The 16,199-nt window shown below is 44.0% G+C and overlaps 1 protein-coding gene across 2 annotated transcripts in view; it reads left to right on the top strand.

Annotated features, from left to right (window-relative positions):
- The window catches only part of camkmt (calmodulin-lysine N-methyltransferase), a 114,099-nt gene that overhangs the window by 66,501 nt on the left and 31,399 nt on the right, over positions 1-16,199 (top strand). For both annotated transcript variants that reach the window (XM_088420814.1, XM_088420813.1), the window contains 2 exons: positions 210-341; positions 5,376-5,496. In XM_088420814.1, the coding sequence (XP_088276940.1) occupies positions 210-341; positions 5,376-5,496 (253 nt within the window). The remainder of the gene's footprint in view (positions 1-209; positions 342-5,375; positions 5,497-16,199) is intronic.

Genomic DNA, 16,199 nt, shown 5'->3' with positions numbered 1-16,199 from the left:
TGGTCTTAAATAAGATTTCAACTAATTGATTGTCACATTCAACGATAATCATTCCTAATAATCGATTCATCTTTTCAAGACTTGTTTTAAGCCAAAGGCTCATAGGTCTTGAGGTATTTTCTATTCATTTCTTGACTTTTTTTCAAATATTGGGCGGTCTGTGAATGTCTTGTATGGTGTGTGCGCGTGACGTTGTTCTCCCGTACCAGGGCGCGGCCTTGGTGTTCGCCCCGCTTCGCGGCGACACCCTGCAGATGTTCTGTGAGCTAGCCCAACGGGCCGGACTCCTGGTGTCTCAGCGCCGGCAGTACGATGCCCACGTGTGGAATGTGCATCTCAAGGTAAGAGCGCCCTGGAAAGGGCAAATGAGCCAAGCATCATTGGACGGAAACAAATGACTTAAGCCTTGCAGTATTTCAGCCGATTCTTTGATATTTACCTCAAAGACATTCTAAATCAAAGGGAAAACGTTGAACGAGGAAGGACTCGAACGTTGGTTCAGTCCGCTCGCTTCTTTAATTGAAAATAATGATGTAACAACCCTAGCTAACACGAGCTGCCGTTCGCAGCAACGGGCACCGTTAGCCCGATATAAAAATGCACATCTGTGCGTCCAAATTCGGCTGATGAGGCTGAAATCTCAATCTTCCTCGTACAGTTTTGAACTCGTAGGTCACGTCGTCTCGATTTTAGCCGAGATCTCGCTGTGAGATTTCGTCTGCCGGATCTCGGAAAAAGTTCTATCTTCAGGTCCGTGAACAACATCAAGTCTGCAATTTTTAGTATCAGTGACAAGTCAAGTCATACGCTATCAGGTAGCGATGAGCCAGAAAGTAAAGAAGCGGAAACAAAATGCTTCAGAAGCTCAAGAAGAGGAACGAAACACACATGGAAGTTCATCCTCCTTTAAGACGCTTTAATACTGTGCCATTTGTTCATATCTTTGTTGGTTTTTGTCCGTTTTATTGCGCAATTTGGAGACCCCGTACCTTCTTTTTGGGACCCATAGCTTTTTAGTATTGCGAGTCCCGGCCCCGCACCAGTTTGCAGAGGTAAAATTAGCGCCCCGTCCCCGTACGAGTCATTGGCAAAGTCCCGGCAAAGCTCGGGCTGCAATTGCGCACCGGCCGAGTAAATAGGCCGCGGCGGCCCGGCCGAGACACAAGCCGCACCGTTTGATTTGGAACCCGCCTTTTCAGTACGTGTCCTTGATGGCCGCCGTCCATCGATTTTTGCCCCCGCGTTTGTAACCGTCGAAAAGTGAGACGCTTTAACCCGCCGCTCGGAGGGAGCCGGCCTCACAAAGCGTGGGAGTTTAAGGTAGACGCGGCGGCGTCCCGCTGGTTTACTACGTTTACGCTCAGCGGCTGCGCGGTGCTGAGCGAAGAACGCGTCTCCTCGCCAATTGCGCACACACTAAGTTGCTTGCTGAGGCTCTTTGCTCCTTTCAACTTATTACACCTACACACCCCCCACACACACACACACACATATATATATATATATATATATATATATATATATATATATATATATATATATATATATATAAAATGTTTTGTTCCTCTTCTCGATCTTTCAGAGCATTTTGTTTTCTGACTCATTGCAACCTGATTGCAAATGACTTAACTTGTCACCGATACTAAAAAAAAACTACACAGTTGATGATGTTTCGGGCATAAAGACAAAAATTTTAGGAGGCTTTTTTTCCATAACAAGATCCTGCAGAAATCTCACAACAACAAACTCTCAGGTAAAAATGAGACGTGCCCCTAGAGATCAAAACAACTACAGCGGATGAATTTGTAAAAAATGGTCATAAGCTGGCATGTTTTGTTGAACGTAAGAATAAATGGAAGGCGATTGAGATGTTGATGTCAAAAAACTATGCATTCAGCATGACCATATTTGCTGATGTATAGTCATCTCATCGACATGTTCTCAGTTCAACGGCGTTTTCCGTTGGGCACCAAAACAAGGCCCAAAAAATCTTTTGGAGCAACACACGACTGAAGAATAAGATGTCTTCCCTGCTTATCTTCATTTTGGTGTGTGTGTGTGTGTGTGTGAGATGTATCATATATGCGTGCGTGTGTGTGTGTGTGTGCGCTGACGTTCCCAACACACATGGGACGCACTGACCAAGAAAAAAAAAAAAGAAAAGAAAAGGTATATCACCAGCTCGCACAGAGCAGACATCACTTAGACGGCGTTTTGGCCAGACATGACACACAAACGTACCATGTGATCATATCACACTCAAACATACATGGGTAGAACACACACACACACACACACACAGCAATGAGCAGCTGCTCCTCATTTGCACTTCAGATTAGCTTTCCTTGACTAGATGTGTTTACTTGCAAGAAACAAGACAATATCACAACATGCAAACACACACACACACATGCGTACTGAGGATTTGCATGTCATACGGGCTTAAGACAAAGTCAAAAGCCCACCGCCAGTTTCGAAGGAAAAAAATGGTTCAAAAAAACTCAACATGTCAAAAATTTCTCTGCTTATTGGCAGCCACCACTGTAGCTTCTATCTATGCGCCGTATAATGCGGTGCGCCTTTCATATGAAAACACTTTTAAAATAAGCCATTCAATGAAGGTGCGCCTTATAGTCCGACGCGCCTTATAGTGCAGAAAATATGGAACTTAACACATTTTCAACCAAAAAAGTTCTTATGTCACAATAGTTTATAAAAATGCAATGCATGCTCAAAACATCTTTCCATATTGGAATGAATGAAAATGTCATCAATCCGTTGTAGCTGCCCACAAAACACCCCAATTTTTCCACAAATCATGCAGCTTCTATTCTTTGCGCCTCATAATGCGGGGCGCCCTATAAATGAAAGCAGCTTTCATATTTTTCATAAAATATGTTTAATTATAATCGCCGGGTGAGTTGGGGGGCACAAAAGGTTCTCTTTCCTGGGGGGGGGGGGGGGGGGGGGGGGGGGGGGGCAAGCAAAAGGTAATTGACAAGCAGTGTTTTTAGGGGACTGTTTCCACAGTATTAATTCCTCTATCTCGGAATACACGCCCGTCAATTTGGATGTTATTCATCGCAAACGGGCTAATCCCTCAAGGGAAATTCATAACGAGCATACGCTTATTTATTAGCGCGGCAAAGGAACAGGTGCGGGGTGTCAAGTGGCTTCCGTGGCGGTCATCTGCAAGCTTGCGTTCCGACTTGAAAAAGTAAGCCCAAAAAAACGCACGCGCGAGAGCGCGCGGCGAGCGCCGGCGCGCGTTTTGTGCCGGCGCGTTATCCTCTTATCCGCGCTGTTGTGGAATAGAGAGGCGAGCAGCTGGAGGGACTGCAAGCAGCCTGATAATGCCAGAGCTATTTTCCACGCCGCCATCTTAATCTTGTTACTCAAATGCTTGTGAAGAGAGTCATGAATTTTAATTTTTCTCCAGCGTCCCCGCCCCGTCTTTTGCGCACGCGTGACAAAAAGACAGTTTTGCGTCTTGCAAAGGGAATGGGTCATCTTGTTTCAACAAAGCACAACTGTTAACTTCCTTTTTTTGCACTGCTGTCATTTTTTTCAACTCATTCAATCCCAAAGACGGAGTTTTACGTTTTTTTTTAGAGGCCAGGAACTCTGGTTTATTGACGTTTCCACAAAGCAGAAGCATTTCCGACTGTTCTCTTCACTACGTCCTTTTTTAACTCATTCACTGCCAAAGACGTATTTTTACGTTTTTATTTATCATAAAGTCCAGACATTCTAACATTTTTTAAAAACATTTCCACAAAGCTGAAACACTTGCTGCTGTTCACTACTGTCATTTTTCAACTCATTCAATCCCAAAGATGTGTTTTTATGTTTTTTTTAATCAAAGTCCTGACTTTCAAATATTTTTTTCGAGTTGCCACAAAGCACTCATTTGCTGCTGTTCTATTCACTACTGTCAGTTTTTTTTACTCATTCATTCCCAAAGACGTATTTTTACGTTTTTATTAAGTCCAGGCGTTCTCATTTTTTTTTTATTGTTACCACAAAGTAAAACATTTAGCTGCTGTTCTCTTTACTACTGTCTTTTTTTTAACTCATTCACTCCCAAAGAGGTTTTTCTTTTTTTTTTTTTTTTGAGTCTATAACAGCCTAAAACAGCCAGGTGTCAGGCTAATCCCGTAACCGAAAATGAAAGCGGGTATCAAAATAACAAGTAACCTTATAGAAAAAAAAAAAAAGGAGGGAAAGGCAGTGAAAAAGGTGCTCCCAAGAAAATGTGTAGATGCGGCCTTCTTTTGTGGCCAATTGAAACGTGACTTCCCCCTCCTCCCCAATTTGTTGTCCCTCCTCGTCCACTTCCTCCCCGGCGTGCCGAGCGGCCACGTCCATGTTGCACAAGAGAGCAAGAGGGGGCACGTAAGCCAAAGTGCCACTAAAATAAATGACTTGCACCTTGGAAAGGGAAAAAAAAAAAAAGGAGAGACAGAGAGAAAGGGGGGGGGGGGGGGTGCTCGAGAGGCGATTTAGGCAGCCACCCATGAAGCTGATTAGGCAGCCTGCGATCAGGAGGAACAGCTTTGCTTGTTAAACTTTTCACCTCTGCCAGCTCTCAGCCCCCCCCCCTCACCTTCCTTCCTTCCTTCTTCCCTTCCTAGCTCCTCCTTTCCTCACTGTGAATGCCGCTCGGCGCAGCTTGTTTTTTTCTTTTTGTCCCCGGGGGCGGGGGGCAGTCGCCCCTCCACCGCCCCGTTGCCCCTTGGGCCGATGGCTCTCCCTCTTCTACCTTCTTCTTCCTTCAACCTCCCAGGAACAGTACTTCACATTTTTAGTTGTTGGGTCATTAATAAAAAAAATATACTTATATACTTCATTTTAGTTGATATTAAATTGTGTTTTCAAATTAAGAGCAAATCAACCGTAATTTGAAGCAATGCATTGCTCAAGACGTTTTTTTCTTTTCAAATTAGGAGGAAATCAATTAGGACGCGAAACAACCCGAGGCTTGACAAACAGGAAGGATTTCTTCTCAAATTAAGAGCAAATCAATTGGCAAATGAATCAATGGCTTGACTAAGAAAAAAAATGTTTCTTCTCAAATTAATAGCAAATCAATTGGGGCAGGAAGCAACTTATTTCTCAAGAAACAGTGCATGTTTCTTTTCAAATTTAGAGCGAATCAATTGGAACAAGAGGCAATGCATTGCTAAAGAAGCGGTGCTGCATGTTTCTTTTCAAATTAAGATCAAATCAGTTGGAACATGGAGCATATCATTGCTACAGACAGGAACGGTATATTTTTCTTTTCACTCCATCTTGGAGTAAGGACTAGCCGCTCAGCTTAATAAGCGAGCGCGGCTGAAAATGTGACGACGTGTCGTTTGTTTTTTTGCGTTTAGATGCTGCAAGAAGGCAAAGAAGCGTACGACCAAGACATCCACTACCCTCTGCTGCTCACCTTGACCAAAGGAGCTCCGGCGCGGCCCGACCGGCCGACGAGCGGGGACCCAGTCCGTGCCGGTACCCATTTTTTTCATCTTTTTTAAAATGGTCGATGTCAAAATGAACGCAATGGTGACATTGAGATTTCGCAAATGCGGCCGAATGCTCCATGAGACGTCCGCACAAAAGGCGTTAACTACCCACGTGCGCCATTTCGCTCATTCAATCCCAAAATCGTAATTATACGTCTTTTTTGCACTCGTTCAATCCCGAAGACGTATTTATACGTCCATTCATTTAACTCATTCAATCCCAAAGACGTATTTATACGTCCATTCATTTAACTCATTCGATCCCAAAGACGTATTTATACGCCTTGTGTTTTAACTCATTCGATCCCAAAGACGTATTTATACGTCTTGCGTTTTAACATTCAATCCCACGGCCATATGTATCCATTTTTGTTTTTGTTTGAACTTGAATTCCATAGGCGCATTTATTCTGCCTGTCTTTTGTTTTAACTCGTTCCATCCCAAAGACGTATTTATACGTCTTGCGTTTTAACTCATTCCATCCCAAAGACGTTTTCATACGTCTTAACTGAGCCCAGACATCCAATGCCTTGCCCTTATGCCCTCTTTTTTTCCCCAAAAAATATTGGTGTAAAGAGTGTTTAAAAATAGTCACCAAAAAAAAAACCATCAACACTTTCTGAGGTTATTGGATTTATTTCTCTTTATTTTCAAAAGCGGGAGCGTTCATGGCGGCGGCGCCTCGTGTGTGTTCTTTTTGTTAAGAGTTAAGGCGTTAAACGCTTACAGATGTAATAAAGTTTTCCGCGGGCCCCCCCGATCGGCTGCGCCCTGCGTTTCCAGCACAATGGCCTCCTGCGGGCTAAGCTGCCGCCAGACAAGCTAACACGCACGCACGCACGCACGCACACACACATATCAAACCCAGTCAAGCGTCTTCCCCTCCTCGGGAATAAAAGAGAGAGGGATAAAGAAGGGAGGCGGCGCAGTTAATCCCGCAGCCTCACTCTTCTGTTTATCAGCGAGGTGGGAGGGACTACATGGAGGCCTCCCCATCTTTTTTTTTTTTTTTCTTTCCTCCGGGTTTGAAAGAGCGGGCGCCGTACCCGTCGTCCTCCCTCGGCAAAACGGCGCCGCCGGATCGAAGCGGCCGGCTTCGTGAACTAAAGAAATAAATGCCGGTGAAAGCTAGCCGCGGAGTGGCCGGGCCGGTGATCGAACGCTAGGTCGGGGGGGGGGGGGGGACTCGACACAAGGGCCCCATTAACTTGACCACTTGGCCTTTGCGCACAAAGGCAGGGCCGGCCCACTGCCACTCCCACCCAATTATCCGCGATTAGGCTCAGTGCACTGTGTCAAGATGGGGGGGGGCGAGCGACAGAGCAAGAGAGAGAGAGAGAGCAAGAGAGGACGGACACTCCGATTTTTTTGTCCCGGTGCGGGACACTCCATTAGGGACAACACGCCCACATTTTCATCTCATAGGACCGAATTTGATTGAGGACATTTGACTAAGAAATGAAAAAAAAAAAGTCGAGCATCAAAAGCTTGACCCGTTCAAGTCATTGCTCGGACGTATGGTGCGTTCAAATGCAGTTGGACATTTCCAACTGCAGTAAAAAGCCCTGAATGCATGCAATCATTGATAACTATTGGATGAATTTGATATTATATCAAATAATTGTTGAAAAAAAAGGCAGAATGCAAAACAAAAGCCATGGATGCATTCATCATTAACAAATGATATGACCGTAATAATGATAAAATAATTGCCCAAACTCATGCAGAATAGAAACACATTCATCATTAATAAATAATAATAAAAAATATATTTACATAAAATAAAAAATACTTTTTTTTTTCATTTTCCTCCTCATGGGTTTTGATTGAATTGCTTTTTGAACATTTCTCGGCTACCAAAAGTCTCCCAATGTAATGAATGACACTCAGGGATGTCTGCCCCCCCCGTCCCCCCCGTCCCCCCCGTCCCCCCCGTCACACGCACACGGGCACATCTTTCCCGCAGAATGGCTTTTTGCTCCGTTTGTTTGTGCTCATGAAGTGGAATGCAGAAAAGTCCCTGAGAGCATTTTTCCCTTTCTTTCGTTCTTTTTTTTTTTTTTTCATAATGTGAAAAGCCATGGAGTGTGTGTTCCTCGCCCTGCCCCCCCCCCGCGCCCCCCTTAACATGGTCCACAAGGCTGTCCTTGACGACAATAATGTTTTCCATTACAGCGGAGTAAGTGGAGGTGAAATTCAGTGGTATTAATGCAGTAATGGAACGGGGTGGCACTGGAAAAAGCGCCACTTGGATTGTGTTGATTATGATCGCATTTAAACAAACAAACAGCGCCCGTCCGCGCTTTTACGGGACGGAAAGACGGACAATCAGCTGGCCGACGCTTCCGTTTCCTCCTCCTCTGGAGAAACCTCTGTCGTCATACACTGGGACTGCCGGATGCTCATTTAACACCTTTTTTTTTTAATTATCTCCGCCAAGGAAACGTGTTTTCAGCAGTTTTCTCGAACGGGGGGGGGGGGGGCACTTGTGATTTTAACGGGGTTTTCGCAGCTATCACAGTGCGGCTTTCTTTTCAAATTAAAAGCAAATGAAATGGAACATGAAGCAGCTTATTGCTAAATGGTCTTATACATTAGGAAAGTATATTAGCGGGACAAAACATTTGCCTTATAAATAAAGAAACAAAGAAACAGACACATATCGTATTTTCCGTTCTAGAAGGCGCACCTAAAAGCCTTGAGTTCTCTCCAAAGCTGACAGGTATGCCTTTCGTTTCAAATTAAGAGCAAATGAAATGGAACATGGAGCAACTTATTGCTAGCAACTTATTGCTAAATGGTCTTATAGTATGTATTACATTTGCCTTAGTAATAAATGAACAACGGAATGAACAAAGAAACATGTACATAACGTATTTCCCGTACCTAAAAGCCAAAAGTGTGCATTACACGGCGCATGAACCACGAGTTAGCATTTTTGGGAGACGATAAAAAAAAAACTCGTAAAATCTTCCATTTTTACCTTTGCAGTTAGAAATGTACTTTTTACAATCGTAAGTAATTAAAAGTCTTTTTTTCTTCTTCAGAAAATGTTATCTATCAAATCTATTGCTACTTGGAATCAGTATAGTTTACAAGAATGAAGTATTTGTACTGGTATCAGTGTGAAAAAAGTGGTATCGAGCATCCCGAAATTTGAGTTTTTTTGGAGTGGGCTTTGCGTTTTTTGATATTTGTGGCCCATTTTACGATGCGTTTCCAAAGTCAAACTTGTGGTAGCGCGTCAACTTTTAGCAGAGTGCCATTGCGCGTATCGGCGGTCGCCGGGACAACGGCCGGAACCCGGCGACCCACGTTTCCCGCCGGCCATTGGACGCCAGTCAAGGAGCCCCTCTTCCTGCCACAAGTGGCGCTGGCGGGATGGAGAGGGTCCTCGTCTGCCCTTTGGAGGTCAACGAGGCCGTGCCCCCCCCCCCACATCATATGCAAATGTGAAAAACGTCCAAAGTTTGCGTCCTTGCCGCTAAATGCCACTTTGATGACATCACTTAGACGCGCATAAATGAGTTCTACGGGATGGAGAGAAGCCTTTGTTTTGGAGCTCAGCTGATGAATCCCATGGAAATGTTTGCCGTGAAGACAAATATAGCACCGGACAGAAAAAAACAGAAAAGCTTTAAGCGTTTCTGTTACAATTAATACATAACTGCGGTATCAAAAATGACTTCAAGGCTTACCGTATTGCCGCAAAAATAAGACCATTTTTTTCCAAAAAATGAAGGTCAACCATATGGGTGTGTTCAAGGAATGGTAAATGATAATTGTGGTGTCAAAAATAACTTAAAGGCTTACCTTATTTCCCCAAGTATAAGATGCAGTATTTTTTTTTTTTTTCCCCAGAAATGAAGGTCAAATGTATGGGTGCTGGGTGCCTCCTATAAATTGAAAATTAGTTAGCCTTAGTTCCCCAAGTATAAGACGCACGTTTGTTTAGTTCTTTTCCCAAAACTGAAGGTCAAACTTAAACAGTAACTCATAATTGTGGTATCAAACTTAAAGGCTTATCATAACTCTAATATATGATGCACTTTCTTCTTAGAAATGAAGGTTAAACGTACGGTTGCGTCCTACAAACGCTAACTGATAATTGTGGAATCAAAAGTAACTTATTGGCTTATGGTAATAATAAGTAAAGTAATAATAAAAGAAAGTAAAGGCAGTATAGTATAAGATGCACTTTTTCCCCCAAAACCCATTTAAAAGTTGACCGTAGTTCCCCAAGTATAAGACGCACTTTTTACCCCAGAAAATGAAGATCAAATGTGTGGTTGCGTCCTATTAACCCTAACCGACGATTGCGGTATCAAAAGTGACTTAAAGGTTTAGCGTAATGCCCCAAATATAAGAAATGTCACTGACGGTTCCTATAGACAGGTGAGGCCTTTACTTGGGGAATGAAGCTACTTGATGGAGTTGTTGTGTAAACATTTCCGAGTGAATTTAGAGATTTTCACTTTTGTGGGCGCGTTGGATGACGTGCACCTGTTTCAAACATTTTTCTCCGTCTCTTTGGACGGGCGGGGGCGGGGGGGGGGGGGGTCAAATCCTCCTGTAGACACTTGTGTGTCTCCTGAGGAGGCAAATGTACATAGATTATGTCCACGCTAATCCCTGTGTGACAAAAAGGCATTTTGGCTAAGTGTTTCGGTAGACACACACACACACAGAGTTGGTTTTTCTATCGTAGTGGGGACAATGCATACCCTAGCCCCTAACCGTCGGAAATGACGCCTTACCTTAACCTCACCGGAACGCTCCCCCACAAGTCCGAGAGGTCCCCGCAAAGCGGGTAAAACCCGGGTTCCCACCGTGTAGCAAAAACCAAGGGCGCGCGCACACACACGTACACACTTTGGCCGTCCATATGTGCACAAGGACTCTGGCGCAATTAACCTTTAGCCGATTCAGTCCTCGTAGTCTGATTGAATAGAGTTGGAGTGTTCCCTAAGCCACAAGCGCGACCTTGCGTGCGGGACTGAGTGCCCGAGAAAGTGTTTGTCAAACGTCGAGCAACCGGAGTGAAGGAGAGGGCCCGCTTTATCCCGTCCGTCCGCCTTTAAATCCGTCTGAGTGCCTTTGGCCTCGCATGGCCGTGTTTTGCCTCGGCTTCTTCGCTTTGAACTTCGGTAACCCTTCGGCTCCGATCGCTGCTTGTTTACGCTGCGCTCGTACGCGCCCGACTTGGATACAGAAATAACGATTCACTACACTGTGATTGGCATATCTCTGGTTTTCAACTATAAATTTCCACGCAACATTTTTTCTTTTCAATATTTAGACCGTTTTTTACATCAGTTTAAGTTGGATGTAGCATTAGTTTGATTTTAGACCACGCGTGTCAAACTCAAGGCCCGGGGGCCAGCCGCAGCCCCATACATCGTTTGATGTGGCCCGCTAAATGCTAATTATGACTTCAAGTTTTTGAAAAATGTCTTCAACTTTAAGAAGGTATTGGAAAAAAACCAGCATTTTGTGTTACCGATTTTGTGATCAGTAGGAACGGCAGTTTTCTGTTTATCAAATTGATCATTTGTAGTTTGTGATGCTAATAATGCTCCAAGACAGTGGCTAAAGCTAGTATGAGCTTGTTTCGCGAGTTCCCATCAAGTGTGGACCCGATACTTGCTGTCGATACTCGCCCAGCCCTTGAAAGATAACGGAGCCATGAACCGGTGACAGAAATAACGATTGCAAACCGGCTCTCGTCTTTGTTTGTGTGGCGCAGGCGTACCTAATAAAATGGCCCCGGGATGCTAATGAGTACCGTTGGTCAAAATGTGGCAATTTGGCGTTCGCCGCGCCTTTGATGCCGGCTCGCAGGTTAATTGCCGGCGCGCGGCCAAGATGGCCGCCCCGTCCGACCGGACTCGGCGCGTTCGCCGGCGCCGCTCCGTTAATTAGCCGTTTGATGCTGTTAATTGGGCTCCCGCTGCTGCGCTAATTGATAACGCCATCGCCATTGACGACGGCGCCAACACAAACGCCGGGGGGAAGCCATTCAAGCCCGCTGAAAAGCCCACCCGCGTCAACCGTCGCACTTGGCGGGAAACAAAGAAAGTCTGGATGGGGGGTTGTATCAAGTACAGATATGCGCCAGCTTTTTTAGCCGTTCTGCTTGAGGATTGGCCAATAAATCACATCCGTTCGCTCAATGTGTCATTTTAAAAATGGACAATTTGCTGGATTGTTAAATGAGTATAAAGTACATTACCATACTTTTTTTTTCTATCTTTGAAATGAGCAATAAAGCAAATAAATATTGTTCGTTTGAACATTTGAAAAATGTGCTACATTGTGAAATGTGTACATCACTGTACTTTATTTATTTTGTCCCCACATATTTTAAATAGACTAAGGCAAAAAAAAATCACATTCATTCGGTTAACAAATTAATTTTTGAAAAATGTTGCTATATTTTCAAGTCCTTTTTTTTTTACTTTGTCTCCTTGTATTTGAAATGTGCAGGCCATTACAGCTAATAGAAATCATTAATCCCACATCATTTGAAAATCTTCCTATGATGTGAATTTCGTAAGAAGTACCCATACGTTTTTTTTTTTCTCCCTATATTTTAAATGTCCTGAGCAATAAGGCACATAATATCGTTCATTCGCCGATTACAAAAAAAAGAAAAGCTAAATTGTGAAATTTGGGATATTAGAATACTTGTATTTCTTTTTTTTTCAAATGGACTGAGGAATCGCCTTATTTTGAATCCCCGCTAGCTTTCCATGCTAACCTACGCGACTAGCGATTATCGCTATCGGCGCTGAAAAAAAAGCGTACGGTCGGACGGCTAATTTCAAGACGTTTTGTGTGAGGCTTTCTGGAAACGTTTGACTTGGAGCGGAAAAGTTGTTGCCGACCTTTGTCGGCTTTTGAGACAATCCCTCGAGTCTCTCGGCGGCGCTAAACCACGCGGCGCTTTTTGCGCAAGGTGCGACAATATTGTTTTGAGTTGTGTGAAGCGTTGACAGCCGGCTGTTATTTGTGATCTTTCCATGAATAGCTGAGCGGCGCCATTAGCCGGGGATGCGTGAAGATGATATTGCTATTACCGCCTTGTCCCGGCAGATTGCCTTCGCCAACGGCGGGAACCCCGGCGCTCCCGACCCAAACAGTACCTTTCAAAAAAGAAAACATAGAAGGCACAATTAGGGTAGGGGGTCCGAACCGTGGCCCCGGGGCCATTTGTGGACCCACCGCTCTTTCTTCGGCGGCCCGGTGTAAATAATAAAAATGGGACAAAAGCAAAAAAAAGAAACAAATCTTGCCTTATTTTTGTGGATTTATTGCTGGTTTACATCGTTATTTCCCTTGATTTGTTTTCTCCTTTTAAGTTGGACCAGACAAAAAGATTTTACGTCTTTTTTTTTTAAGAAACTAAAAAATGGCAAAAAACTAAACAATACTAACCTTTTTTGTCAACTTTTATTTGAGGCCCTTGCTTTACCAGGTTTTCTTTATACTTTTCCTCTTTTTAAGTCAGACCAGACAAAAAATATCAATTTCATGTTTTTATGTCTTAAATAAAAGGGACAAAAATAAAAATCTAACCTTTTTTTTTATTTACTTTCATTTAACATTTTTGCCGGTTTACCTCATGATTTTTCTTGATATTTTACCTCCTAAATAGGACCAGACGAAAATATATTGATTTTATGTTTTATGTGTTTTACGCTGTTTGTTTTTTTTTCTTTAATAATAGAAACTAAATAAAACATATAATAAATAAATAAAATATAACAAAAATACATTGATTTTATGTTTTTTGTGTTTTACGCTGTTTGTTTTTTTCTTTAATAAAAGAAACTAAAAAACATATAATAAATAAATAAAAATATAACAAAAATATATTGATTTTATGTTTTATGTGTTTTACGCAGTTTGTTTTTTTTCTTTAATAAAAAAACTAAAAAAACATATCGTAAATAAATAAAAATATAACAAAATATATTGATTTTATGTTTTATGTGTTTTACGCAGTTTGTTTTTTTTCTTTAATAAAAGAAACTAAAAAAAACATATAATAAATAAATAAAAATATGACAAAAACATTGATTTTATGTTTTATGTGTTTTACACTGTTTGTTTTTTATTAAAAGAAAGAAACTGAAAAAAAAGTACAAATGCAGAATTTGTTTGGCGCCATGTAGCATAAAGCAAAACACAATGGGCATCTGGACATACCTGTTCCCCACTTAATATTGCAGTGTAGACACACACATGCGCACACATTTTATTTCATCCCCCCGCCCCGCCCCGCCCCCCAGTGGAGGCTTTTCATCCATTTTCCAAAGAAAAGTACTCTCACTCTTCAACTGCTATATGGCCTTCCTCCTGGCCCGCTATTATACGTCTTTCCATTAGGAGCAATTACGGCTCAGCCTCCGGCGCCGCCGCTGACATTCTTACGCCGTTTTATCACTTTTGGTCAAAGAGCCGCCCGCCCGCCCGCCCGCCCGCCCGCCGTCAAGTAGGTTTTGCGGATGCCGCCGAACACGTCCGCCCGGCCTTCCTCGGCCCCCGTGACGGGCGAGCGACGCGCCTTTCGAAAGCTCCTCTCCACGTCAACCAATAGTCAAAGAAAGCAGTTGCGCCGCAAAATGCCACATAACGCTTAGCTACGCCGAGAAAATCCAATTACAAAAAAGAGAATTACGTAAAGGCCGCCTTAACCCCCGGGGGAACTTTTCATCCGACTCGGGTGTCAAAACGAATGTCAAAACAGGCTGACTTTCAATATGCTCGCAAACGGGAGGTGGAGAGCTCTGCAGATGTCAAATTTCGCCCATGTCGGGCTCATTTACTGCCATTCAAAAATTGGAAATATTGTCGATTTTGGATATATCGAAAACCCGTGTTATATCGTGCATTTGCCCCCATTTTTGCATTAATCCTTTCAATGGCAACTCGCAAACGGGGCGCAATAAAAAAAAAAATGTGTTGACACCCCAAAACCGCCGGGTGGCGCTAGCAGCCAACTTATGACATTTGCAAGCCTTTCATTGACTTCCTTGATTGGCTTAGCCTGGACTCCCATGATGCAAAAGTCCGCAAAAGTCAAAATTGTGACATGATAAATATTGCTATTTCAATTTCATAAACATATAAATATATATATACTTATGAATATTCATTTTTACATTTTTTGTACATAAAAACTGCTCCCCCCGCGACTCTTAATGGAAATAGCTAGAGGCACACACAATATTTACGCTTTGAGGAAAAACATTGAGGAACAAACAAACTTTAGCGACAAGCGGATTCATGTTTCATTTAATTTGCTCTTAATTTGAAAAGATAAGGTGTTTTTGTTGCCATGGCATTAAAACGTGGGAAATTCGAATCTTTGACAAGCGAACGCTTTTGAGCGGCTACATACGTGTAACCCGAGCACCGGAGCACAAATGTCCCAGGAAAGACATTCCGGCTCCGCAGGAAGTGGAAGCCCGCTCGACTGTCTGAAGCGGGAACATAATAAGGGCGGCCCGTCCGGATGGGGCCGGCCTTTGCGTGCGCTGTTTGCACCGTCGCTATTGTCTCTGCCTGAGGCGGGACGGCCGTTTGATGTCAACAGGGGCCAAATACAGGAAGTTGTCTTTCATGTCGCCGGACGGCCATTTTGGCAGGTCACGGCGGGTTTACGAGTCTCTCAGGGGTTTGCGCGGAAGCGCCGGCACGCTCGAGGCCACGCGCGCTAAATAAGCCGGACAAATATTTCAATGATGGTGATACCAGATGCGTCCACTAGATGGAGCTGCGCTGAAGGGAATGTCAACAAAACAATCGGATAAGTCAGTTGTTAAAATTTTAGCTTGATTTTTGCTTCCGCAGCTTATTTAACGGTGCGGCTCATAGTCCGGAAAATACGGTGATTGTACTAAAAAGGAATACGTCGCCAAATTGTATCCATTTAATGCGGATTTTGCGTCGCGATGCCATGTTCTCACAGATGAGCCGGAAACCAAATCGGCGATGCTCCGCATTCCGTCTTGTGGAGTTTCTGGGTAGCGGACAAAAGACGGAAGCGCGCGTGGTTTGGGACCCCCGACTTATCCGTCGAAATTGCATTTCCTTCCATTGCGGCAGCTGAGATTTGCATTTGCGCCTGGCCTCGCCTCGCCTCCCGCCAGCCTTAATGAACTCCCGCCTTAAGTGGGGAAATTATGCACTCATCCTTTTGTACGGGCCCCGCCATCCATCCTGTCTGCGCACAGGTGATGGAATGGAAACTTTGCCCATTCATCCCCGCCCGCCCGCCCGCCCGCCCGCCCGCCCGCCGGCCGCCGCCGTGGTGACATTAGCGCAGAGTGCCGGCGCTGACGGGAGGGAAAAAGGGAAAAGGCAGCGCTCGGGGGCCCTTTTGTGGTGGGAAATGATGTCGAAAAATAGAGCGGGCGGCGAGCGGGGAGCCTGTCACGGACCTCAATGGCGGCATTATGTAAATGGCTGACATCCCCTGATGTAAAGCTGAATAGAGACACATTAATGTCTTGTGTATATTTAAAAAGCCCGGGCCCAACTCCTCGGGACTGCGAGCGGCGGATCCCGTAATCATGTTGACAAAGTAATGGCAGAGAATTAGTCGGCCATTAAAAGTGTATTATGCGCCAGGCTGCCGCGGGAAATTACTCTCAAATAGTGGCGTGGTGCGCGCTCTTCCCG

This window comes from Hippichthys cyanospilos, chromosome 8 (genome assembly GCF_059441005.1).
Source record: "Hippichthys cyanospilos isolate Australia breed blue-spotted pipefish chromosome 8, RoL_Hcya_1.0, whole genome shotgun sequence".
Taxonomy (NCBI): Eukaryota; Metazoa; Chordata; class Actinopteri; order Syngnathiformes; family Syngnathidae; genus Hippichthys; species Hippichthys cyanospilos.
The sequence above is the reverse complement of the archived record's forward strand: the minus strand, read 5'-3'. Positions and strand labels throughout refer to the sequence as shown.